Source organism: Theropithecus gelada, chromosome 4 (assembly GCF_003255815.1).
Source record: "Theropithecus gelada isolate Dixy chromosome 4, Tgel_1.0, whole genome shotgun sequence".
Lineage (NCBI taxonomy): Eukaryota > Metazoa > Chordata > Mammalia > Primates > Cercopithecidae > Theropithecus > Theropithecus gelada.
The window spans coordinates 169,317,149-169,344,812 of record NC_037671.1 but is presented as its reverse complement, the minus strand read 5'-3'; the positions used below and the strand labels follow the sequence as shown (position 1 = coordinate 169,344,812).

The 27,664-nt window shown below is 39.0% G+C and overlaps 1 protein-coding gene across 2 annotated transcripts in view; it reads right to left on the bottom strand.

Annotated features, from left to right (window-relative positions):
- The window catches only part of UTRN (utrophin), a 581,550-nt gene that overhangs the window by 428,647 nt on the left and 125,239 nt on the right, over positions 1–27,664 (bottom strand). For both annotated transcript variants that reach the window (XM_025381643.1, XM_025381644.1), the window contains exons 4-13: positions 19,504–19,596; positions 17,842–17,919; positions 17,377–17,469; positions 14,991–15,163; positions 12,504–12,619; positions 11,648–11,808; positions 6,758–6,961; positions 5,331–5,512; positions 4,198–4,348; positions 2,575–2,694 (exon numbers count right to left, since the gene is read on the bottom strand). In XM_025381643.1, the coding sequence (XP_025237428.1) occupies positions 2,575–2,694; positions 4,198–4,348; positions 5,331–5,512; positions 6,758–6,961; positions 11,648–11,808; positions 12,504–12,619; positions 14,991–15,163; positions 17,377–17,469; positions 17,842–17,919; positions 19,504–19,596 (1,371 nt within the window). The remainder of the gene's footprint in view (positions 1–2,574; positions 2,695–4,197; positions 4,349–5,330; positions 5,513–6,757; positions 6,962–11,647; positions 11,809–12,503; positions 12,620–14,990; positions 15,164–17,376; positions 17,470–17,841; positions 17,920–19,503; positions 19,597–27,664) is intronic.

The window sequence follows — 27,664 nt, the reverse complement described above, 5'->3', positions numbered from 1 at the left end:
ATAAGATCAGTTCCTGTGTGATATGGTTTGCCTGTGTCTCCATCCAAATCTCATCTTGCATTATAACTACCACAATTCCCACATTTTTTGAGAGGAACTTGGTGGGAGGTAATTTAAGCATGGGGGCAGGTCTTTCCTGTGCTGTTCTCGTTATAGTGAGTAAGTCTCACAAGATCTGATGGTTTTATTAAGGGGAGTTTCCCTGCACAAGCTCTCTCTCTTTGCCTGCCGCCATGCATGTAAGATGTGACTTGCTCCTCCTTCCTTTCTGCCATGATTGTGAGACCTCCCTAGCCACATGGAACTTAAGTCCATTAAACCTTTTTTTCTTCCCAGTCTCAGGTATGTCTTTATCAGCAGTGTGAAAATGGACTAATATAGTACATTGGTACCAGTAGAGTGGGGTGCTGTTGAAAAGGTACCCCAAAATGTGGAAGTGACTTTGGAACTGCATAACAGGCAGAGGTTAGAAACATTTGGAGGCCTCAGAAGAAGAGAGACAAATGTTGGAAAGTTTGAAACTTCCCAGAGGCTTGTTGAATGGCTTTGCAAAAAAATGCTGATAGCAATATAAACAAAAAAATACAGGCTGAGGTGGTCTCAAATGGAGATGGGGAACTTCCTGGGAACTGGAGCAAAGGTGACTCTTGTTATGTTTTAGCAAAAAGGCTGGCAGCATTTTGCCCCTATACTAGAAATGTGTGGAACTCTGAACTTGAGAGAGATGATTTAGGGTATCTGGTGGAAGAAATTTCTAAGCAGCAAAGCATTCAGGAGGTGACTTGGGTGCTGTTAAAGGCATTCAGTTTTATAAGGGAAACAGAGCATAAAAGTTTGAGAAATTTGCAGCCTGACAATGCAATAGAAAAGAAAATCTCATTTACTAAGGAGAAATTCAAGCTGGCTGCAGAAATTTGCATAAGCAGCAAGGAGGCAAAAGTTAATCACAAAGACAATGGGGAAAACATCTCCATGGCATGTCAGAGGGCTTCACATCAGTCCCTCCTATCACAAGCCCAGAAGCCTAGGAGGGAAAAATGGTTTCGTGGGTTGGGCTCAGGGTCCCCATGCCTTGTACCTAGGTACTTGACGCCCTGCATCCCAGCTGCTCCAGCAATGACTAAAGGGGCAAAAGCACAGCTCAGCCCATGGCTTCAGAAGGTGCAAGCCACAAGCCTTGGCTTGTGGTGTTGAGCCTGCAGATACACAGAAGTCAAGAATTGAGATTTGGGAACATCCACCTAGATTTCAGAGGATGTATGGAAACACCTAGACGTCCAGGCAGAAGTTTGCTGCAGGGGTGGGGCTCTCATGGAGAACCTCTGCCAGGGCAGTGCAGAAGGGAAATGTGACCCAAACTGAATCCCTACTGGGGCACCACCTAGTGGAGCTGTGAGAAGAGCGCCACTGTCCTCCAGACCCCAGGGTGGTAGATCCACTGACAGCTTGCACCGTGCACCTGGAAAAGCCGCAGACACTTAACACTGGCCCATGAAAGCAGTCAGGGGGGGGTATTTCCTGCAAAGCCACAGGGGCAGAGCTGCCCAAGACCATGGGAACCTACATCTTGCATAGGTGTGACCTGGATGTGAAACATGAAGTCAAAGGAGATCATTATGGAGCTTTAAGATTTGACTGCCCCACCAGATTTCATACTTGAATGGGGACTGTAGCCCTTTTGTTTTGGCCAATTTCTCCCATTTGGAACAGATTTATTTACTCTTTACCTGTATCCCCATTGTATCTAGGAAGTAACTAACTTGCTTTTGACTTTGCAGGCTCATAGGCACAAGGGATTTGCCTTGTCTCAGATGAGACTTTGGACTGTGGACTTTTGAGTTAATGCTGAAATGAGTTAAGACTTTGGGGGTGCTGTTGGGAAAGCATGATTGGTTGTGAAATGTGAGGACGCAAGATTTGGGAGGGGCCAGGGGCAGAATGATATGGTTTGCTTGTGTCTCCATCCAAGTCTCATCTTGAATTGTAACTCCCACAATTTCCACATTTCAAGGGAGGAACCCAGTGGGAGGTAATTGATTCATGGGGGCAGGTCTTTTTCTTGCTGTTCTTGTGACAGTGAATAAGTCTCACGAGATCTGATGGTTTTAAAAAAGGGAGTTTCCCTACACAAGCGCTCTCTCTTTGCCTGCCACCATCCATGTAAAATATGACTTGCTCCTCCTTCCCTTCCGATATGATTGTGAGGTCTCCCCAGCCACATGGAACTGTAAGTCTATTAAACCTCTTTTTCTTCCCAGTCTCAGGTGTGTCTTTATCAGCAGTGTGAAAACGGACTAGTATACGGTGCTTCTAAATCTTGTCATTATGCACAAGGAAGCTGGGGACTGCAACCAGTCTCACTCATTCACCCCAAGAGCTTAAGTAAAGGAATCAATACCTGGGTACTCCTGTAGCCCACACACTGTAGAATCCCAACTGGGAAATACAACCAAAGGTAGGTTTTTCTACCCTTCTGGATAAAGAATGAGAAAGTACATGAAGAACAAGAGCAATATGTAATTGGGTCTCAGATCACAGGCCCCTCAGGATTATCCAACTTTATAGGGCCCTTACCTGTAACTGGTCTTCTAGGATAGCTGTAGCACTCTCACCACTGTTTTCATCAACAATGACCACCATGTGAGTTAGCGAATTTACTTTCACCTGTTCAGCCTCAAGATCACTTTGCAAACTCTAGAGAAAAAAATTAAGATAAACCATTATTTCTACTTTTTCACATTTACCTATTTAAAATGCACTCAGTTGTCAATAGTAATTAAGGACAGTTATGAGGCATCGTATTTAAATTTCCAGTCAGTACCCCAAGTGTTCTACTAATGAAACTAATCCTATCTTACATCTTTACATTCCATTATCAACAAAGGCAGTTTGAGGATGCAATGTTATAACAGACTGCAAATGGAGATACCACCACTTTTATTCATACCACCACTTTTATTCAAGTTCTGACCCTCCCTCAGAATTTATAGCATAAAGGAGTTGAGTGTCCATACTAAGAATTAAGACAAAAATGTAGAGGTGGTAAAGCAAAAAAGTCCAGAGCTTAAATATACCAAGTCAGAAATCATTTTATCTAGTGTAGGACGGTATAAAGAGATAAGTAGAATGCTACATGATAGTCAAAAGTTACTCTGATTAGCTACCCAACAAAGTGGCTAAGGAAGTATGGACACCTTAGATTCTCTCACCTTTTCCATGGGAAGAGCATAGTCATTGGATACATGTGTATAGAAAATTTATAGGCTGGACATGGTGGCTCACATCTGTAATCCCAGCACTTTGGGAAGCCAAGGCAGGTGGATCACTTGAGGTCAGGAGTTCAAGACCAGCCTGGCCAACATGGTGAAACCCCAACTTTACTAAAAATACAAAAAAAATTAGCCGTGGTGGCACATGCCTATAGTCCTAGCTACTTGGGACGCTGAGGTGGGAGAATCGCTTGAACCCAGGGGGGAGCTGAGATTTTGCCATTGCACTCCAGCCTAGGTGATAGAGCAAGACTCCATCTCAAAAAAAAAAAAAAAGAAAAAAAAGAAAAGAAAGAAAATGTATTTAAACACTATCAATAGTGTTCTCACAAGCTTCTCAGAGGTGTGCTTAATGTATTCCTAAAATTTTACGCATCAGTTACCTCGGTGTTTCACTGATCAATAAAAGTCTTCAGTTTACAGAGAGCATATTTTATTCTACCTTTCCTTATCTTAACTATGAAAAGTTTATCTCCTAAGCTTGTGACCAAATTAAAAGCCCAACTAATATCAGTTCCTCCCGTAACGCCTGATGCTTTCCTGGATCACAGACAAAGAAACAGCTCTCCTTAAAGGTTTAGGTACAGACACCTCTCAGAATTTGCTCTTCACCCACACACCGTGTGAACGCCAGCAATGGTAGGGTTCTTCACCACTTACAGGGTCAAAAGAACCCTTCTCCAGTTGTATGAAAGCTATGTACTTTCATAAGAAAACTGTACATCACATATAAAATTTTACCCTGCCCTTTTATCCCTGGCTCAGAAAAGTCTCATCCCCATCAATTCCACCGTGAGCTACTAAATGAAGAGAACCCTGAAGAAGTGTTGCAACTTCATGTTAATGATAAACATCATCAGCCTCTGAGATGCTAAGTGCTGCTCTTTCATATTTGATAAGGTATCAAAGAAATACGAGACAGATTTACTTTATGTTCTTCTAGCAGCTTTTGTAGGGATTTTACATCATCATCCAGGGGGCAAGTTTCCATCTTCTGAATGCGCTCCTCTGTGAGTGTTAACCAGGTGGAGAGCTGCTGCAGTTGCTTCTTCTGTAGTTCCATCAGCACGTCGTGCAGCCTGCCCGTGGGGAGCACAGCATTATTCCTACAAGCCTTTTCCCTTTGCAAAGTCAAATACACATTCTGGGCACCAGAGACACAGGGCAAGGGAAAACACCCTTGTCTAAACATTCTAGGTAGCATTTAGTCTTTAAATATAGAAGCCAGGAAAGTAAACTTTTATTTTTTCCTAAATGGAGTTCATTAAATGCAGACAAAGAATGCAAATAACAGCACCCTGTATTCATATCAGAATCATTATTTCTTCAGTCAGGAATTCCTACTTATTAAATAGGTGGAAGTTTGCTCCAGAAGATACAATACATGAAATAAAATAAACCATGAGAAAGCTTTAAAATAAAAGTTACAAAATGGAAAAGTAGATCAATACTACATAGTCCTGTCTTCACACCAAGTTAATGTTTAGCTGATTTTAATATTGCAAATAAGTAACTGCCCATATGAAATGTCTTTTCCTTTTTTTGGAGACAGTCTCACTTTGTTGCCCAGGCTGGAGTGCAGTGGCTGAATCTCAGCTCACTGCAACCTCTAACTCCTGGTTCAAGGAATTCTCAAACCTCAACCTCCCAAATAGCTAGGGTTACAAGCGTGGCCCACCATGCCCAGCTAATTTTTGTATTTTTAATAGAGACAGAGTTTCACCATGTTGCCCAAGCTGGTATCGAACTCCTGGCCTCAAGTGATCCACCCGCGTCAGCCTCCCAAGTGCTGGAATTACAGGCATGAGCCATCAGGCCTGTCCTCTTTTCCCTTTTTGTTAAGTTCTGTATTCCAACTTTTACCTTCTGGTATGGCTAGCACACCAAAGGGGAAACAAAGATCATGCAAAATTCCAGCAATATTACCCATAGAAAAGAGTCTTACTTTTCCGAGGCAAGTTCTGTAATCATCTTGCTTTCACAGACATGCAGACATCTCCTAGAGCTCAACTGTGCAAAGCAGCCTGTGGAATTAAGTGCATTTCTTGGCTTTCCACTCACCGGGACTGTCTGTCCATACTCTCCACCCTAAGAGCCTCCCATCTAGCATTCAGCAGGGTCATCTGTTCCTGAATCTCAAATTCCTCTTCGTCTGATAGAGTTCCTTGTGTTATCAGTTGGTTGCCTGCCTGCAGGACGCTGCCCACACTGCTCTGGTGTGCAGTCAGTTCCATCATAAAAGCCTAGAAAGGGACATTTGGTATAATTTGTGAGTTACTCAGTGCAAAAAAAAAAAAAAAAACTGAACAAATTGCTAATGCCTAACCTAAATGTCAGTGATGCAAAAAAAGGTAGCCTAGTAGAGTGCAAACAGTGCAGACATTGACCCCATTTTTTAAGCTCTGAAAATAGGAATAATCACCTGCCATAACTTAAAAGAGACATAGCTAAAAGCAAGCAATGTTGCACCTGATAATACCAGCTATTTTAAAGTAAATGCTGACTACGCTACTCATAGACCATGGACATGAAATTCTAAATAAATACAATAAATAAAAGGCCGGGCATAGTGGCTCACACCTGTAATCCCAGCACTTTGGAAGGCTGAGGTGGGTGTATCACTTAGGCCAGGAGTTCAAGACCAGCCTGGACAACATGGTGAAACCCCATCTCCACTAAAAATACAAAAAATTAGCTGGGTGTGGTGGCACATGTTTATGGTCCCAGCTACTTTGGAGGCTGAGGCAAGAGAATCGCTTGAAGCCAGGAGGTAGAAGTTGCAGTGAGCCGAGATCACGCCGCTGTACTCCAGCCTGGGCGACAAAGTAAGACTCTATTTAAAAAATATATATATATATATATATATATATATAAAATAAAATACCATACTCACCCAAGAGGAATTATTTAAGAGATGTTACCACTTATATTATTTTCTATCCAAAACGACAAATAAGATCTGTCAATTAACATACTTATACAAAAGAAAAATTTAACCAAAAGAAATCTCCATATAGTGAAATTCACTATGCTGCAATATAGTATGTCCTCAAAGGAGCAGGAAACTTTTAAGATATAAAAAAATACAGGAACCCTGGGTATAACATTTTTCTAATCATGCAATTAAAAAGAATAATCATTTCCTAGGGAACACTCAGATCTTAAAGATTTGGTGTACTGGTTCACTCCTTCGCTTTTCAAATATAACAATGCACTTCAGAACTGAGCAGTACTATGCAATGATTTTCATCAGTGGCTCTCCAAAACATACAAGGAGACTAAAATCTAAAATCTAATTCTGAGGCACAGTTTAATCACCCATACCAATTATGTAACAAAGCACTATTTAAATATCACAGTTCCTGAAATAAACCATTGACCTTTCCAAAGAACAGAATTCAGTAGATAACAAATAGGAGAGTAGAGTCCCTAATTAAGACTCAGGTCCCGTGGGGGACACACCCTGCTAAGAAACTACAGATATTTACTTCATGGGTTGCAAACTGGTCTTTGACTTCTTCAACATCATCAGAAATATCATCCTGCTCCTGGAAAGTGTCCTCGGCAGAAAGCAACCAGGTCAGCACTTCCTCCAATGCTATCTGATAGCTGTCCAGATCTGCGTCAACCTCAGTGACAGTGCTGGGGGTCTCAGCTCGGGGAATCTCATGCTTTTCCTCGGGCGCTGTACTCTGTAACAACAAAGTCAAGAAAAACCCACACTTACCATGAAAGCAAGAGGTGTTCAGCAAACTCACACTGTATGGCAAACCCAAAGTAGACACCACTCTGTCTTAGGCACTAATCCAATTCTCAGGAGCCAGGTGGGCACATCCATGAATGAGTCTGAAGCATTGAGTAAGTGCACTAGGGTAGCAAAGAGTATAAAAGCAGCATGCACTCATGAATTCTGTACTCAAGGAGATTCTAATATAGTCAGGGACAGAGAACCTACATGAATCACTGCTGAACAGAAATTAAAAAACAGCTATTAGAAAAGTTGTAAATGCCATGGTCCCAACAAGGCATGATATTTGAGTTCAACAAAGGCTAAAACAGTCAGGAAAGTTTCATAGAGGAGCTACAGCATGTCGGGCCTTTTCTGTAATTTAAGGAAAAAGAAAAGTGAGACTTCTGCTTTGACCCTTAGGTAAATTGTTTTTGCTGAACTGCATTCTATCATTGCATTTTAGACACTAAAAGACAGCCACACAGGCTGTTGTACTGATTGTATTTTTCTTAGGCAATTGCCCTCTGGTTTATTTGATGGCCTTTTAGGGCTCATGGAATAAATTTCTTTCAACTTCTTTCTAAACAACTGAGTATTTCCTTATATACTTTAAGAGCTTATAACCAAATTGACTCTCCCTAGTTCTTTTATTCCCTTTCAGAGCAAGAGTTCTTTAAGACTTGCCTACATTCCGTCTCTACTTTATCAACTCTCATGCATAATTTTTAAGTAGAATATTTCAAACGTACAGAAATGTATAGAGAACAACACAAAAAATGCTCAGGTATTTAACAGCTACGGTTTGTTAACATTCCCTCTAACTTCAACTTGCTATTTGCCCCATGACTCAACTGAAAAGGCTTTTGCCAATGTCACCAATAACCTTCCCATTGCCAAACAGACCTTTCCAGCATCATCTTCACAGTGACCATATAATTAACCAACAAACTAATTTTTGATAATAACGGTGCTCGAACAACAAATCTAAATCAGAACTGCCCAAGAAAGCCCAGAGAGCTGGCCACCCACGTTCCTTGCTTCAGCCCTCAGTAGCATTCCTCAAGGCTGAGCAACCTCAGCTTCCGGAAGCTTCTTTCCCTGCTTCTGCGACACTGCCCTGGTTTCTTGCTGGTTCAACAGCAGCTGCTGACTCATAAGTAATGAGTCTCCCCCAAATTAAGCCCTGGGCTCTTTTTTCTCCCCTCTTTATACTCTGAGTAATCTCATCTACTCTTATTGGATTTAAAGAACCATCTAGAACCACCTAGGAGTCTGGATTCCAAACTCTCATATCCCACTAATCTTCATATCTCTACTTCAATGCCTCCTAGGAATATTAAACCATGTTCATATTCAAACCCTTCACTTTATTCCAATTGTTCCTCCTCAGGCTTCTCCATCTCAGTAGAAGCTCCTCCCTACAACTAGGTACTCCAGCTACAAACCTGGGAGCCAGTCCGGCTTCTCTCCTTCACCTTCCACATTTAATATGTAAGTAATTCTGACCTTCCTTCAAAACTTATCTCAAATCCATCCAGACCTTTCCCTTACCACGACCACCTACATCCATCTTCTGAACCGGAATACCTGCTAACAACTGCCTTTACTTTACTGTTTTCCCCCACCCAACACTCTCACCTTCATAATCCACAGTCCTTTTCTCACACAGCAGCCAGAATGATCTTTCAAAAATGTAATCCCATCATAAGACGTACCTGCTGAAAACCTTTCGCTGGCTTTCCCAATGCTCTTAAGATATAATTTAAAATTCTTAGCACAGTTTACAAAAATACTGTGATAGCAAGAAACCAAGATAGAGAGACAGAAAGAGAGAGGCAGACAGAGAGTTGTATTTTGATAGATTAATCAGAAAAGACTTCTCTGAAAAGGCTCCATTTAAACTGAGGAAAAATGTGCAGCCTGCCATATAATGGTGGGTGGAGAAGCATTTAACAGATGGGAACCTGCACGAACAAGAATCTTGGGGAAAAAGTGGAAAAAGTCCACTCTAACTGCAGGGCAGAGTGGCAGAGGTAGGCCACATCTTGTAAACTATAGGAGAAAATGAAGTCTTTAATTAGTATGAAGGCTGGAATAGAATGAAAACACACACAAAAGACATTTTGGAGGAAGACTTGAAGAATCCAGGAAACTGAATATATGAGTTAAGAAATGAGCCAGTCAGCACAGAGTTGAAACCATGGATAATTGAAAGACAGATGGTGCCAAAGACAGAGAAATAAAAATGAGTTAAGTTATGGACCAAAAATCCTAAAACTGCAGAATTAAAATAACCCCTGGAGATCATTTAACTACAAACCTCTATACTAAAATGAGAATATCTAAGAACCAGGAAAGTTAGTGACCAGCCAAAAGTCACTGAGATAGGCACCAGTATCCATGAGGTCGAGAAGGAAGGCATTATCTAAACACAAATGTCCAGATGGTATTAATTCAAACACATGAGGAAACTTTCAACTGGCAGATATTTAAAGAGTGAATATCTGAATGCAGGAATTATTCACTGACCACCAGCGTATGTTTGTAGAAAGAACAGGGCAGAAGAAGTCTGGCTTTTAGGAGAGTAGTGGACGGCAAGCTATGTCAGGGAGATGATTAAAACTTGATCACGGCTGGGCGCGGTGGCTCAAGCCTGTAATCCCAGCACTTTGGGAGGCCGAGACTGGCGATTCACGAGGTCAGGAGATCGAGACCATCCTGGCTAACACGGTGAAACCCCGTCTCTACTAAAAAAAATACAAAAAACTAGCTGGGCGAGGTGGCGGACGCCTGTAGTCCCAGCTACTCGGGAGGCTGAGGTAGGAGAATGGCGTGAACCCAGGAGGCGGAGCTTGCAGTGAGCTGAGATCCGCCACTGCACTACAGCCTGGGCGACAGAGCGAGACTCCGTCTCAAAAAAAAAAAAAAAAAAAACCTTGATCACATTTTAGTTTTCAATTAGCGTAATTCAGCCTCTAAGGCACTAATGAAAGCTTGCAAATGATGACGTTAGTGTTAATACACTTGCACTTAATCAGATAGCAAATGTTTTCTGAAGTTCTTATCATGCCACCCTGAGCCCTAAACATAAGTGATTATTTTTTCTGCACATCATGAAAAGTAAATGAAGTCTCCCTCCTTTTTAAGAGAGAAGGTCCTTAACTAGAAGAGCTAAATATCTCCACCTTCTAACAAAATGCAATAAGGAAATGAATCTAAAACCCCAAAACAAACCCAGAAGATCATCTGAGCCAACTAAAGAGGTGCATCATTAATGTAGAATAATAACTACACTTGTAGAGGCAAATGCTTCCTAGCACTTTTTTCAATTACAGTAAGTTAGGAATTTTCGTCAGCATCATTTGATATTCACTTCAAAAGAGTGGGTTCACAATCAGGCCTCATTTCTCAATCCTTTCTTTTCAATAAATGTTTTTTTCTTTTTCTATATATCACTCTATTTTTGAAATGGGGGAAATAAAAGGATTGGTACACACTACCCAAATAAAATTTAAAATAATAAGTAAATTCTCTGAATCTCAGAGGAAGGAAAAGGATGCTGTGTCAATTCAAGACTAGTATCATAATATGAGAATTAAATAATTTTTTAAAGAAATCTGTTAAATGAGAATGCCAAAACAAATCCAGAAGAAAAATGATAATAATGATAGCTGTTACTTGTTGAGTGCTTATCAATGTCATTTTAGATACTTTGGATTCATTATCTTTATGAAGTAGGTGGTTTTAACCACATTTTGCAGACAAAACTGTGATTGAGAGTTTAAGTAACAACCCAAAACAAGTAGCAACAGGATTAATTTAAGGTCTGGAGCCCAAGCTTGCTTTCTCTCTGAAATGTATTTCTTATAATTTTGAAATCTACATGTATGTCTTGGTTGCTTGGTCACCAGAATATTGAACCAAGTGACTTCTAAGGTCCAACTCTTAAGACTCTCATCTTATGAATTACAAGGACTGGTTGGACTAAAACAGAATGAGATTAAATATGGATTCATTCAAACAGTATAACTAAGTAAGAAAATAAATTATGATTTTATTATGATTTTATATATATATATATATATATATATTCATTTATATCCTGATGAATGAAATCATCATAATCCCTTCATGAAAAGCTCACCAGTAGTTTACCATACATTACTGCTCCTAAAGGAAAGGGAAAATAAGGCTTACATTTTGATAGCCCTTGTGAGATATATAACGGAAAAAAAAAATCTTTTTTTCAATGGTGAAAAAAGAAAGACAATTAGTACTTAGAACAAAAACTAGGCTGATATGAGAAAAACTATCCTTAGCACATGACAGAAATAAAAGCTAGCAACCAGATGATGTAAAAACATAGATTTTCAGCATGTCATGCAGCAGCATGATCAACAGCCCAGTTTTTCTGGGTGAAATAAGGTATTTTCCTTCTTAATAAAGTCCATTGACTTTATTAAGTTATGGTTTTTCTACATGAATGTGACAGAATGCTAACTGCTAAACTGAACTTCTTATGCAAATGTAAGCTGAGAAACCAAGATGTTCTCAGTCAAGAAAAAAACCCTCTGAAAGTGTTTTTATCTACTGCCTAGGAGAAAACAAATAGGGCGAGCCAAACACTTTAATAAAATGTTATCTGTACCTGTATATTAATTGCTTCTTCCTCACATTCTTTCTTATATTTCCTTGGGAGTGTCTCTACCTCACGGATGGCATCTATAGTGACTTGCTGAGGTAGCACCTCAAACAAAGATGTTAAATACATAATTATGGATTTCTTGTCAGGAAGCTGAACGGCAACATCTAAAAGTGGAAGAATATAAGAACCAGCTTAAATTAGGTGTCCAAAATACGTGAATTGCTCAATATTAGATATAAAATAACTCTCCTTAGTACCCATAAACAATACCTAATACATAATCTTTGCAATACCACAGCTCAGTAAATTGCCACTTCAAAATACATGAGACAAAGGCAAAAGGGATTACTTATTTTTGTTCAGTATATCATTTTTTAAAGTCCTCCCTAAAAGCTTCCCCAAAATGGTCAAAGATAAGCTACCATATGTTACCATTTAAGATAAAGATACAGACTTTATTCATACTATGAAAATAAGTCTCGAATTCAATCCTGCAACATTTATAACTAAAGTCTTTACATCACATGCAAGAAGCTCACATAAAAATGCTTTTTAATGGACTAACCAGATACTGAATTTATCTAATAATTACATTTTTCTTAAAACTTTAATTCTCACTTAATTTAGATTAATTATTGCCCAGTGCTGTAGTTAAATTTCTACCTAAAGGATCCTACAAATTGCTAAGTACAAAAGTATTAATAACTGTCAGTAATGAAATGACTTGCACCTATACTCCAAAAAGGAAAAGGTTCTTCAAGTCTCATAATTCATTTTTAAAAGGACAAAGAGACACTGCTTTTCAAGAATGCAAAACTATAAAGTAAAATCAAGCTTGAAATTCAACACTGAACAATACCTTCAGGATCTAACAGCTTTTCAATTCCCAAATAAGTTTGAGCCTTGCTGAAGGCGTGTTCAAGTCTCTCAATTGGTGACATTTTGACAACTTTATCCCAGCTGAAGAGATCAGGTCTGAAAACCATGCAAATAAAATGCAATGAAGATGAAATATGTGGAAACAAAGTAGGCATTGTTATACTATAATACATTTTAGTTTTAGATTATTTTTATTTGTGAGGATTTTTTGAGTTTATTTTTATATTCCAAAAACTTGTCAAATATATACTTGAAATTAATTCACAAATATGAAAATAACAGATAATACTTTCCAAGGATCTTGTATTAGCTAAATAGGACTTCTATTTTCTGTGGTAACCATTAAGACTAGAAGTAGTATGTAATATTTCCCAAAGAACAGAAGAAAAGGGGGTAAGGGGGAACCTACCGATACAAAAAGAGATAAGAAAGTAAAAATAAAAAATTTAAAAAACACAGAAAAGATAAGACAAATGAGCAGCTCACACTATGTTGTAAAAATGAACCTAAATATATAAATTATCACAATCAATGTTAATGGACTAAATTCTTCAATTAAAAGATCAAGATTAGCAGAACACAAAATCCAGCTCTACTCTGTTCTCAGGATATTCCTAAAACAAAAGCCTTGGAAGAGTTTCCCTCCAATGCCCCGCTTCCATGCTACTATATTGTCTAGTACTGTATTTCATTTCTATCTTGGTTTTCTTTTAATACCACAAATTGGACATTATTGGTGCTTTGACTTATCCAAAAGTTCATCATTTTCTTTATTCTGTATCTGTTCTTGCATGTTAGATCCACCCACCTTCTGAGATGCACTTCCCCCACTTCCCTCCCTGAATTCATCTCCCATTACTCCCCCAACTCAGGTCACTGCAGCCACTGGCCTCTCTTATCCCAGGTGCCTCCTCTGTTCTTGTCTGACGTATTTTTCTTCAGTGTGTGTACTATTTCTATATACTACACAACTTTATTATTGTCTACCTCCCTCTGTTGGAACATAAGCTCAAGGAGAACTAAGACTTTTGCCCGTTTTGTTCTCTGCCGTATACCCTGTGTCTAGCACGTAAAAGGCACTCCACACATATTTGTTGAATCAATTAATTAATAAATTGAAAGGCATATTGGCTAAAACTCTACACTTTCTTGATAAAATCCCTTAACCAAGTAGAAACCTAGGGCAACCTTCTTAAACTGACAAAGGAGGAGTGGATGAATACTGGCAGGGAGGGATTCTTTAACCTCATAAAAAGTGTACCCAAAAAGCTACAAAAAACATTGTTCTTATGGTAAAACACTAAAAACACTCCTTTTGTTATCAACAACAAAAATTCTACCCACTATCACCAATTCAAATCAACACTGCATTGAAGGACAAGGCACAATAGAGAACAAAAAAGAAAACAGAAGAAATAAAAGGATCATAATTCTAGGACATTCTAATCCCTCCTCTCCCAAAAAACCTACAATCTACAGAGACAAACTTACTAAAATGTGTAAGAACTGATTAAGTTTCCAGATATAAGATGTAGAAACGTCTATTGCACTTTTATATACCAGCAAAAAAAAATAGAGGAAATGAGACTTGAGAAAAGTAATCATTTACAACAACAATAAAACATAACAAATTTTGCCTTTGGCATTTCAATCCCTGATTCATGTAGAAATTATTATTATTTTTTTTTTTAGTGTGGTGAAGTAAAGATCCAATGCATTTATTTATATATGGGTAATCAATTGTCCAAACCATCTATTAATCTGCAATGTCAGCTCAAGCATATATCAGATTTTCCTGTGTAATGGAGCCATTTCTGAGTTCTTAATTTTATTAGGTTGAACCATATGAAAACACCACTCTTATACAGCAAAACAGTCACATAGGCAATTTCATATGGTTCAGCTTACATTGGTGTGTGTATTGATAGTACTGCATAGTCTTAATTAATATAGCTTCATACTTTCTTTTTGGAAAGTATTTTAGCCTGGTTCTTCTTCAGAAGTCTACTGGCTATTCTTGGGCCTCGTCTTTTATATAACTAGAATCTGTTCACAAGTTTCATTAAAGACAATTTGGCTACTTTTAATTTTAATTGGGAATGCATTGAATTTACAGAGTTTTACTTTCGGTATGAGAAGAAAAGCTAACACAATTTTTTGTATATATTATCAGTTAGTGCTGAATGACTGGGGTTGAACTATGTGAGTTATTTCATATTTTTTCAATTCATAAATATGCAGGAGAAACTATGGACCTTGTATTGTGGCATTTAAGTCCTAAGGAAATAAAGACTTGATGGGTAGTTTTCTTCCATGATATTTCTTTTCTTAAGGTTTTGGTAGAACATGTGCAGAAAGGAGAGCAGTGGGACTGGAGAAGGGGCTTCAGAGAGTAGTGGTGGCAGCAAAGGGGCAGAGAAGAAACATGAATTTGTAAAGCCCACTTCTAGAGAGAGTAATGTCTCACTTATGTCGGTGGAGGACAGCATTAAAGGCGAGTCCATCTGTCCAGCTGGTGGTGAAGTTGAGGACGTTGACTTGGCTATAGGGCCTGGTGGTCTGACGCACCCAGCTGAGCAGGATCTTTTCACTGTTGGTCTGCTGCAGGTCCGACATGACATCCTTCATGACATCTTTCACCTATGTAAGAGAAACCAGGCCTGTCTATAACTAATACTTCAATCATTTACTTCTATTTAATTCAATGAAGTCTTTGAGAAAGCAATATTGCACTAATTAACCATTATGGATCAGGTAACTGGCATTCATTTTACTTCAGATTTTTCTGTAGACACTGGAGCAATAAATTTTAACAGTGATTATTTTGGGGGACAAAATTTGAGGTGATTTTTACCTCACTGTTATACATTACTGTGTTTTCTATATCTTAAGCAACACTTATACTATGTTTGGTTACAATGAACACTACTTTCATAGTCATAGAAAGTCATAGTTTATGTGTTTACAAAGACCTTTTCAATTTAAAAAAGTTTATTTTCTACAAAAATTAGAAAGGAAAAACTTTTGAGTACGTAAAAATAAAGTATCTTTCCTGATTGCAATCACAATTATACTCTAGAACTAACATTTTAAATTATTATTCTAAATTAGTAAACATGTTTCAAGAAAGTGCTCAAAGAATGACACAGATCTATCTAAGGGACACAGGAGCCAATTTAAGAGGCTCACACTGGCCAAATCTAGGATGACTTGAACACTCAAATGAATACTAGTAAAAGATTATAAACCTATGCAAATGTCCATGAATCTATACTGATATGTAAATGACTAAATGAATGGAGAGAGAGATAAGATAGACAGAGAAACAAGAAATAAGGGGAAGCTCTTCCTTACAAGTAGAAAGCCAACTAATGTAGAAGGAATCATGAAATTAGAAAATCATCATCTATCAAGCATCATAATAATAGCTGGTCCAGGCAAAAAGTATGAATGGGTGCTAAAACTAACGAATAAAACTTCGATAAAAACTAAATATTTATACAGTCTCAAAGTATATCCCCACCCGATACTTTTAATAACAAAGGGTAGTCAAATCACAGGGAAGAAACTTGGTAAATACCACCTTAGCCAAACAATCAAAGTTAACATTGCCAGAAAAAGAACTGACGGACATCACCTATCCCCGATATGATGCACTAAGAAGAACTCACGTCACTTTTGTGACGTCCCTGCCAAAAGTGAACAACCTGAACTTAATCATAAGGAAACCTCAGCCAAGCCCAAGCCCACCTAGAGAGATATTCTACAAAATAACTGGCCAGCACTCTTCAAAAATATCAATATCATGAAATACAAAGACTCAAAAACTTCCAGATTAAGGAGGACTAAAGAGACATGAAAAATAAATGTAATGCATGATCTCAGATTTTCTTTCACTACTAAGGATATTACTGGGACAACTGACAAAAATCTAAGATCTGTAGATTACATAATTGTATTATTTCAATGTTATTTTCTTGATTTTAATAATTGTATATTAAGTTTTCATATTTAATAATCAATGATTGGCATTTTAAATATCAGTATTTCACATTTCATATTATTATACCAGTATGCTATTGTGTTTACATATGAGAGTTCTTGTTTTTAGGAGAATGCCATGGTTTTAGAAAATACACAGTAAATATTTTAGGCAGAGAGGGAGAGAGTACAAATGCAATATTGACAACTGGTAACATTTAGGAAATGTGAGTGAAAGGTACTTGGGAATTCTTTGAACTATTCCTGCAACTTTTCTGGACAGGAAATTATGTCAATTTTTAAAATTTAACATAAGAAAGGTACGTACTTTTTTCCCTAGACCACAAAAATAGGGCATTTTGTCAGTCTCTTCCATTGAAAATTGTTATGAGTTGAATTATGTTCTCTAAAATTAATATGTTGAGTACTTCAGAGAGGGGCTCTATTTGGAAATAAGGTAATTGCAGATGTCACGAGTTAGAATGAGGTCACACAGGAGTAAGGTGGGCCCTAAATCCAATATGACTGATGTCTTTACAAAAAGAGGATATTTGACACAGATATGCACACAGGGAGAACACCACGGCAACACTGGAGCTATCTTATCACAGGCCAAGGAACCGCAAAGATTGCAGACAAACCACCAGAATTTGGGGGCAAGGCATGGATCAGAGTCTCCCTCAGAGACTTCAGGAAAAACCAACCCTGCTGATGCCTTGATTTTGGACTTCCAGCCTCCAGAACTGGGAGACAACAAATTTCTGTGTTCAAACCAAGCAGCTTGTGGTACTTGGTTATGGCAGCCCTAAGAAACCAAAAGACAAACAATACATTTTCCATCTCTATTAAAAAGTGATTGGAAATTTCCCCACCTGCCAGTGCAAAATGATGCTCCAAAGTAAACCCAAAGTCAGTTTGTGATTTCCATCCACAATGTCAGTTCCCCCTATATTCACTAATTCCACCTATTAAGAAAGAAAAAAAACAAAACAAAAAAACAAAACAAAAAAACACTTTTAAGACAATTTATTCACAGAACTCCAGGTTTTCATTTTAGCACATTTGGATAGCAGTATAAGTGAGAGATAAGAGAAATTTCATTTTAGAGAATCAGGTGAACCTAAATCTCAAAAATGTATTATTTATACCACAGATCAACATAGCCATCAGAAAAAGCACATGACTGTTTCTTCACTCACAGAAAAAGTTCAATATTTCTCATAATAAAAAATGTTTGCAAGAATCAGTGGATGCCAATGCATCAAGCAGTTGGCGAGTTTCACAATAAATAATGCTGATGGCAGCACAGACCCCCAAAACTCACATTACAAGCTTACATTGTTCTGATGTAAAACCTGCAGCACTCTGTTGACGTTATTTAAGGCATGTACCCTTGTGGAACCACGTTCCTTTGGCTGGAAAATAAAACACAAAAGCAAGTAAAACTGATTGTCCCTCCATATGTCTGACAAACACTAACATTGAGATACACACAGAAGAGCAGCTCAGCGTGCAGGGCCCCTCAGAGGCAGGAGCTCTGGCTGAAGTCTCAGGTTACCACCCTAGAAGCTGGTGTTCACAGTATGTAAATCCCTCAACTAACAACATCTTAAGATACCAGTTCCCTAACTTGCAAGCACATTGAAATGTCCTAGGCAGCTTCATAAAAACACCAATCCCTCAGTCCAACCCCACCCCCAAAGAGTGTGGCTTAATGGGTCTAGGGTGTGGTCTGGACTTGGGATTTTTAAAAGATTGCCTATAGTTCTAATGTGCAGACAAGTTTGGAAAACAGTGCTCTATGAACAAAGCTTCCTGTCTCTCAATTGGTATGGCTGCAGAAGGATTTTAGAGAAGCTGTGGCCTCTTTATTCTGCACAGATGTGAACAGAGCAAGGAGGATTCAGAGGCACCATCCCCAGGCTCCAGGTAGCATTACAAGAGCCCTCGGAAGGCGGGGAATCCCCACCTGGGGAAAGATAACCTATGCAGCTTCTTTCTACTTCACTGGCCAGGGAACCTTATCTGAGAGAGGGATCAGCCTGTCTAACAGTTATCTACCCACCACCTGGAGGGCAAAGGGAGAGAATGACACCCCACACTTCTGCAAGAAAGAAATTCATCTTCAGGAGTGCATCTGTCTGTCCTGTGATAGTACCTCTACCTCTAGAGTTAACATTTGTACCCATAAATGCATCCTCTTCATTGGCAGTTTTTTCTGCATGACTATGGAGTATCCTACACATGAAATAATAGAGGTGTATTTAAAAAATAAATAAACAAAATACAATCCTGAAAATCTGAATAAAAAATGGATGTCATCGTTTTTGACAACTTTTTCTGTTTTTTTAGAGACGGAGCCTCGCTCTGTTGCCCAGGCTGGAATGCAGTGACGCAATCTCGGCTCACTGCAAGCTCCGCCTCCCGGGTTCAAGCAATTCTCCTGGCCTCAGTCTCCCGAATACCTGGAATTACAGGTGCATGCCGCCACGCCCAGCTAATTTTTTGTATTTTAGTAGAGACGGGGCTTCACTGCGCCGCCCAGGCTGGTCTCGAACTGCTGAGCTCAGGCAATCCGCCCGCCTTGGCCTCCCAAAGTGCTAGGATTACAGGCGTGAGCTACTGTGCCCAGCCTGAACAACTGTTTTAAAAAATATTTAAAATTTCAATGTGTTTGTCTCCAGACTCTGCTGTTCAAAACATTCTGCCCTCTCTATAAATCCATTCTTTTTTGTAATTTCTCTCATCCTGGGCTGTATCAGAGCAATAAACAGTTAAGGTAATTTTATCTTCAATAAAAACAGAGCCCTCAGAAGAACCGAAATGTTGTTGCATCAAAGCACTCATTAAAACACTTCATTAAAAATGTTCTCAATTTCAGCCTTTACATTTGAATGTAAAGTAAAATGGATACGTTCACTTTAATGGGTACCCACAGTGGGTCATCAAGTATCAGTAATGACTGGAGACTCCATTGTTTACAAAGATGACTTGCTCACCAGTGATGTTCCTGTGAGGCCTTCTAGAAGATCCAATAGCTTCCTTCCATCTTTGAGGTCTGTGAACATATCATTGATTGGTGGTTTCCCACTCTGTAAAAGAAAAACACAAATAAAGTATGGGGTATGCCAACAGCAGAAACTCCACATACACCTGCAAATAAATGAGTGGCTTCATTTTTTGCTCAATTAAAATGTTGTGGATGATCTGCAGACTATCCAAATTTGTCTTTCATAGAAAGAACAAGTACAAATACAGAAATTTTCAAATCCCATAAAGAATATTTTAAGCTGAAATAAATTACATTTTTCCTTATAAAGAAAGCAAATCAAGCTGCTGTTAACATTGATAGGCCTTCGGGCACCGTGGTTCATGCCTGTAATTTCAGCACTTGGGAGGCTGAGGCGAGCTCAGGAGTTTAAGACCAGCCTGGCCAACATGGTGAAACCTCATCTCTAGCAAAAATACAAAAATTAGCTGGGAGTGGTGGTAGGCACCTGTAATCCCAACTACTTGGGAGGCTGAGGCAGGAGAATTGCTTGAACCCAGGAGGTGAAGGTTGCAGTGAGCCAAGATCTCACCACTGCACTCCAGCCTGGGCAACATAGCAAGACTCCATCTCAAAAAAAAAAAAAATCTACAAAGTCTGGACATAATTTCACACAAATATACAGTAAAGTGTTAGAAAGAACAATGAATGACAACAAAATAATAGACCTTGAATATAATATATGTTCCTGAGAAAGCAATGATAAGGAGATGCATTAAAAATGTAAATGAGCCTACGACATCCGGGTGCAGAGGCCAACAAAAAGCATGAGGATTGTCACTTCATCACTGCATTTCACATCACAGTGTGACAATGTCTTCCAGCATTTCCATTATGGGAGCACGTGATTTGGTCATCAATTTCAGGGCTGAGGTGTTCAGTCCGTATTTCTGGTTATTAATTTCTTAACACTTAAGGCACTTTGTGCTTAACAATTAAATACTTTTTGTGCTTAAAACTAGTACCACTCCAAGATTTTGTCGGTTGAAGCTTATAGAATTCCTAAACTCTTGTCCCTGATAAATAGCCTCAACTCCCACAGATAATCCTGCTCTAGTGTCTGATGCCAGAAAAGTCCACTCCATTCACTGTAAGTTTGGTAGATCCTTGCCTGTCTGTGACACAATGGGTTATTGTGCAATGGGGCGATCACCACATAGAAAATCAGGAAGCCTCGGCTTTAAGTCCAGTTTGACCATTAACTACCTGGTGAACCTGGCTCAGCTACCTAAACTTTTAAATCGAAAGTCACTGTAAAGATCAAATAATATAACATTATAAGAAAATGCGCTGAAAACTATAGAGTACAATTTAATATTTAATAAATGTTGTATTATCTTGTATCAAATTACTGCCTTGTATAATAAAATCTCCACAGAGATTAACAGTTCCACTTCCCGTCAATAATAGATATTTTTTAATGAATACTTCTTTTATCTTCTTCATTTCTCACTTTAAAAAATAAATATGTATCATTTATATGAAGCAAAACTTTACCCTGAGTTTGAAATGGAGGAGGGGGAAGAAGGAGCCATTCTGAAGCTTCCTAAAATTTGGCATTACTCCTTCCTTCCTCCCCTCGTGATTCCTTATCTGTTTTTATTGTGTGTGTGTGTGTGTGCGTGCGTGGTGTGCGCATGCATGCCTGAAGAGACCTGAATTGCAAAGATGAATAAAGATTCCACATTTCTGCACACTCAACAGCTTACCATTCGGTGGAAGAGATACTCTGTTTCAGAAAATAATAATTACAGTGCGATGTGTAAGGTCTGGAATCGAGAAGTGTGCCAGTGCTATAGGAGCACAGAGGAGAGAGAGGCCCCAAGAGCACTGCAAGCCAGGGAGTGGGCAAAGGCTTCAGACAGGAGTTGACCCTTGAACTAGACTTGATTTAGTTTTTTACAAGGCATAATTTACTTATCTTTTAAAAAATTTAGATTCAGGAAGTTCATATGCAGGTTTGTTACATGGGTATGTTGTGTGATGCTGAGGTTTGGGTCTCGAATGATCCCACTGCCCAAGTAGTGAACATAGTACCCAGGAGGTAGTTTTTCAACCCTTGTACCCCTCCCTCCCTTTATCTGTTTTTAAATAAGTATTAGGTATTGTCAACTTATCATTTTTAGCATGTGCCTTCTTCATTGTTCATATACTCCAGATGAGGCAAAGTGCACTAAAGTTTTCACCACAGAATCAGTAAAGAATACACTGTTACTTATTCATATCTGAAACAAAGCTGCTTTTCTATTCCCAGCTGCCTTTTTCACAGACAGCAATGGATTCAGGGTCAAAGAGATTTTCTCCATCAATCAAAATAACACAGAGATGTGCAAGATGCAGGAACCACTTTCCAGAGGCAGAACTCCAGGAAGCCAGGCAAGGGGTAATGTCTCCCTGAGGGGAAAGTCCCGTGAGGACTTGCTACCCACTGTCAGTAAAAGCAATGGGCAGAAGTGGCCTTCATCACCTGCCTACCTCTAATCCCCCTCTCCCACCCAACTAGAAGAACAGTTCTGCAAAATAGCCAACAAATAACCAAATTCACTTTCAGGTCTTAGGCATAGCAAAAATATATCATACAGGTAAAGCACATGGGAGAAACAAATGGGGGTATATAGGCATAGAAAGGATCTTAGAAAATACTGATGATGGCAAGGGCAACTAATATAACACCTGGGCATCCTGTAACCTTTCTCAAATCCACTCTCCACTTCCAAAAAAATAATATAATACAAAACAACTGGTTGGGCGCGGTGGCTCATGCCTGTAATCCTAGCACTTTGGGAGGCCGAGGCTAGAGGATCACTTGAGCAGGAATTTGAGACCAGCCTGGCCAACATGGCAAAACACCATCTCTACTAAAAATACAAAAACTGGCTGGGCGTGGTGGTGCACACCTGTAATCCCAGCTACTTGAGAGACTGAGGCAGGAAAATTGCTTGAACCCAGGAGACAGAGACTGCAGTGAGCTGAGATCATGCCACTTCACTACAACCTAGGCAACACAGCAAGACTGTATTTCAAAAAAACAAACAACAAAAAAGCATTATATAAAGGAAATATAAATATTTATTCATATTATAAATAATTATAGATATCCATCAATGACCTCATCTGTAAACAAGAGGCCTCTTATTGGCCGTAGAATTTTGGGCAAGTTACTTGGCCTTTCTGCATCTATTTGTTTACCTGTTAAAAACTAAGATGACAGATGTTCATTAAATGGTTGATGTGACTATATCACAAGCATAACTTTAGTGTTTTCTATTGGCAGAAAAGTATAATAAAATATCAACAATATCTAAAAGGACTGAGACAACAAATAAGCACTTCTTCATCTCAGGCAGGAGGGCAAAGCAGGCCCTGAACATGAGAGCATGGTAGTGTCAATTCACGGAGAAAGATCTCACAAGTCTGAGGTTTCATTAATGTGTCATATGATGATCTGCAGGAATATACGTCATTCAAAAACAATTAACTACCTTTTGTTGTAAAATGAAAGCAGCCATAGACAATACATAAACAAATACACCAATTGGAATGACTATCTTCTAATAAAGCTTCATTTGTAGACACTAAAATTTGAATTTCACATAATTTCCACATCTCACAAAATATTACTCTTCTTTTGATTTTTTGTAACAACCTAAAACTGTAAAAACCATTCTTAGCTCATAGGCCATACGGAAACAGGCAGTAGAAATATGAAATGTTCTTAGACATAATGATAGCAAGCATTCACTGTATCAGATATGTTCTAAGAGACTTATAAAGATTTAATTGTATTATTTAGATGTATTATTTATTTCCTTATGATAGTATTTCAAGAAAAATAGCATCATCTTCTTCATTCTACAGGGGAAGAAACTGATGTGGAGGTGACTTAACAAATGAGAGGCAGAACCAGGATCTGATACCACAAAATCTGACTCTAAATCTATGTTTTCAATATCTGTGCTATACTGCTACTAAAATTATGAAGGCACAGGACTAGGACAGATAGGGAAGAAAATATTTCATCACTGGACTGGGATATATAAGGAAAAAAATATTTAATCACTGGGGTGGGTGGGATATATTTAGTGGCCTCCCAAAGAGAGCAACAAGATATATACTACATTTTGATGAATTCAAAATGCAGACTATTTTTTCCTAGTACGCAACTTTAAAGTGTGTCTGGTGCTTTGGTATCACAAGCTGTAAACTTGGGATCCACTCTGGCAAACAGCTTGGAACTGTCAGAAGTCATCTATGAATAAAAATAAAAACTGATTTATCCTGACAGTTAACCTCTTATTTCGATTTTGAAATCTTTGCAAAGACTCATTTGCAGAGACTTCTCTGACAAAGAGAATACAGTTGAATAATGCATTTGGACAAATATTTAGTGAATACCTCCTTTGTGCTTGGCCCTGTGGAAATGCCAAGTTCAGGTCATTCTCCTTATTCTCAAGACAGTTTCCATAGTTTTCCAATAAATACAAAAGGGTATAAATGAACAGTCTTGAACTTGAAAGGTATATAAGCCTTGGGTCACATTTAACTTTAAAAAAATTAAACAAACACATTACATGACTCTAGATGACAGATACTACAGCCCTGGCATGGCCAGCTTTGGCTGTACCCAAGTCTCAACTCCCCCTACCATCACCATTTGGACAAGTGAGACCAGCATTCATACTTGCAGCTGGGACACTACTGCTGCTGGATTTTAAAATGTTAGAGCACAAAGGCAAACGATCATCACAATGCACGGGGAGAAGCCAGGGTGTCTCGTGGGGAGCAGGGGCTGCAAACAACTGCAGTGATGACACATTTGAGGGAAGCAAACGTGATGGGCCCCAGGCACATCTGGAAAATCAGCTGGCTCTGCAGGCTCAAATGGCAGCTCCTGCTCAGTTCTAGTCCAGAGTGGCCATATGGGAATTCAGGTTCACTGTGGGCAGAACTTCTCATTTCTGTATTTATATGTATAATCTCCTGATAACTATAATTTCCTAAAACACTGTGCTAAACAAATAGATCTTGTCTACAGGCACACCAGGTCATAGGGTGACTGATGAGGAATTTCTGCATACAGCATGACTACATATAGGTGAAATATAGGATTAATCAAAGAGGAATGCCTTAAGGAACTGGTCAGCTTTGGAGAAAGGCCACACACAAATATGCACATACACACACACACACACTCACACATCCATGGACTATAGAATATGAATAATTGCAAATATATCATATATCAAGAAATAATCACTCTTGCTCAGGCCAAAAACACAGGGAGTCATTCCTGATTCATTTCCTTTCACTTATTCTCCATCTCTAACCCACCCACAAGCCCTGTCCTTCCACTTCCAAAAACACATCCCAAACGTGATCACTTCTTACCACGGTCATTGTGTCAACTCTAGCCCAAACCGCCATTATCTATTGCCTGAACTCCAGCTCCAGCCAACTGATCTCTTTGCTTCTACGTAAGAGCCAGAATAATTCCAGTTTTAATGTGCAGACCACATTGTGTCATTTCCCTGATTTACCCTAATGGGAGTCCATTATAGGCAAATCCAATCCAAACTCCAAATAAAAATCTTGTGAGATCTGGTTCCACCCTCTCTCTGATCTGATACTGTATTATTCTTACCCTTCTTCAATACTCCCAAAGCACAATTATTAATATTTCTATCACAGATCATGTTTTTCAGCAACAGTAGTAGTAATGGAAAAAATCTATAAAAGATTGAATAAGGAAGTAAGATTTAGAAAGTACAGTTTGGATTTCTTAAAAGAGTGAAATTCTAATTCTTTGTATCAATAACAAATCAGAAGCAGAATTGGGCCTTGGATTTTCCAGTAGGGAGATAGATCAGTGCCTACTTTCTGTCGTACAGTATGCAAAAACCAAGGCTGATAAAAGCAGCCCTTGACTTCACGGCACTCAGACTCCAAATACAGTCATGAGTCACTTAAGGACAGGGATACAGTCAGAGAAATGCATCCTTAGGTGATTCCATCATTGTGCAAACACCATAAAGTATATTTACACAAACCGAGATGGAATAGCCTACAACACACCTAGGCTAGATGGTATAGCATATCACTGCTAGGCTACAAACCTATAGAACATGTTACTGTACTGAATACTGCAGGCAACTGTAATACACGGTAAGTATTCATGTTTCTAAACACAGAAAAGTTACAGTAAAAATATGATATAAAAGATTTTAGGCTGGATACAGTGGCTCACGCCTGTAATCCCAGCACTTTGGGAGGCCGAGGCGGGTGGATCACCTGAGGTTGGGAGTTGGAGACCTGCCTGGCCAACATGGTGAAACCCTATCTCTCCTAGAACATAAAAATTAGCTGGTTGTGGTGGTGCACACCTGTAATCCCAGCTACACAGGAGGCTGAGGCAGGAGAATTGCTTGAACCTGGGAGGCAGAAGTTGCAGTGAACCAAGACCGCACCACTGCCCTCCAGCCTGGGCAACAGAGAGAGACTTCATCTCAAAAAAAAAAAACAAAAACAAAACAAAAATAGTACACCTGTATAGGACACTTAACATGAATGGCGTTTACAGGACTAGAAATTGCTCTGGGTGAGTGGTAAATGAATGTGAAGGCCTAGGACACTACTGTATACTACCGTCGACCTTATAAACACTGTACACTTAGGCTACACTAAATTTATTTTAAAAATATTTTTCTTTCTTCAATAATAAACCTTGGCTTACAGTAACTTTTTTACTTTATAAGCTTTTCAATTTCTTTAACTTTTTGACTCTTTTATAATCATACAGCTTAAAACACAAACACATCACACATCTGTGCAAGAATATTGTTTCATTTTTTCCTTATTCTATCAGCCTTTTTCAATTTTTAAAACTGTATTTTTTTAGTTTTTAAACTTTTTTATTAAAAACTAAGACACAAACATACACATTAGCCTAGGCCTACACAGGGTCAGGATCAGCAATATCACTGTGTTCCACCTCCAGATCTTGTCCCACTGGAAGGTCTTCAGGGGCAATAACATGCATGGAGCTGTCGTCTCCTATGATACCAATGCCTTCTTCTGGGACACCTCCTGAAGGAACTGCCTGAGGCTGTTTTATAGTTAACTTTTTTTTTTTTAATGAGTAGACGGAATACCTTCTAAAATAATGGACTGGACACAGTGGCTCACACCTGCAATCCCAGCACTTTGCGGGGCCAAGACAGGCAGATCATGAAGTCAGGAGTTTGAGACCAGCCTGCCAATATGGTGAAATCCCGTCTCTACTAAAAATACAAAAATTAACCAGGCATGGTGGCACATGCCTGTAATCCCAGCTACTCAGGAAGCTGAGGCAGAAGAATCGCTTGAACAGGGGAAGTACAGGTTGCAGTGAGCCATAGTTGCACCACTGCACTTCAGCCTGAGCAACAGAGCAAGACTCCATCTCAAAAGAAATAAATAAATAAAATAATGATAAAATTATAATAAACACATAAACCAGTAACATAGTTGTTGGTTATCACTACCAAGTATTATGTACTGTACATAATTGTATGTGCTAGCTATTTCTACAACTGGCAGCATGGTAGGTTTGTTTACAACAGCATCACCACAAATACCGGATGATACGGTTTGGCTGTGTCCCCACCCAAATCTCGAATTGTAGCTCCTATAATTCTCACATGTCATGGGAGGGACCCAGTGGGAGATAACTGAATCATAGGGGTGGGTCTTTCCTGTGCTGTTCTCATGATAGTGAACAAGTCTCATGAGATCTGATGGTTAGTTCCCTGCACATGCTCTCTCTCTCTTGCTTGCTGCCATGAGAGACGTGACTTTGCTCCTCTTTTGCTTCTCACCATGGCCTCCCCAGCCATGCGGAACTGTGGGTCAATTAAACCACTTTCCTTTATAAATTACCCAGTCTCAAGTATGTCTTTAGTAGCAGCATAAGAACAGACTAATACACTCGAGTAAATGGCATTGTGCTATGCCCTTATGACAGTTACAGCATCACTAAGTTATGGGAATTTTTCAGCTTCATTATCATCTTCTGGGACCACCATCATATATGTGGTCCATCAATGTCCAAAACATCCTTATGCAACACATGACTG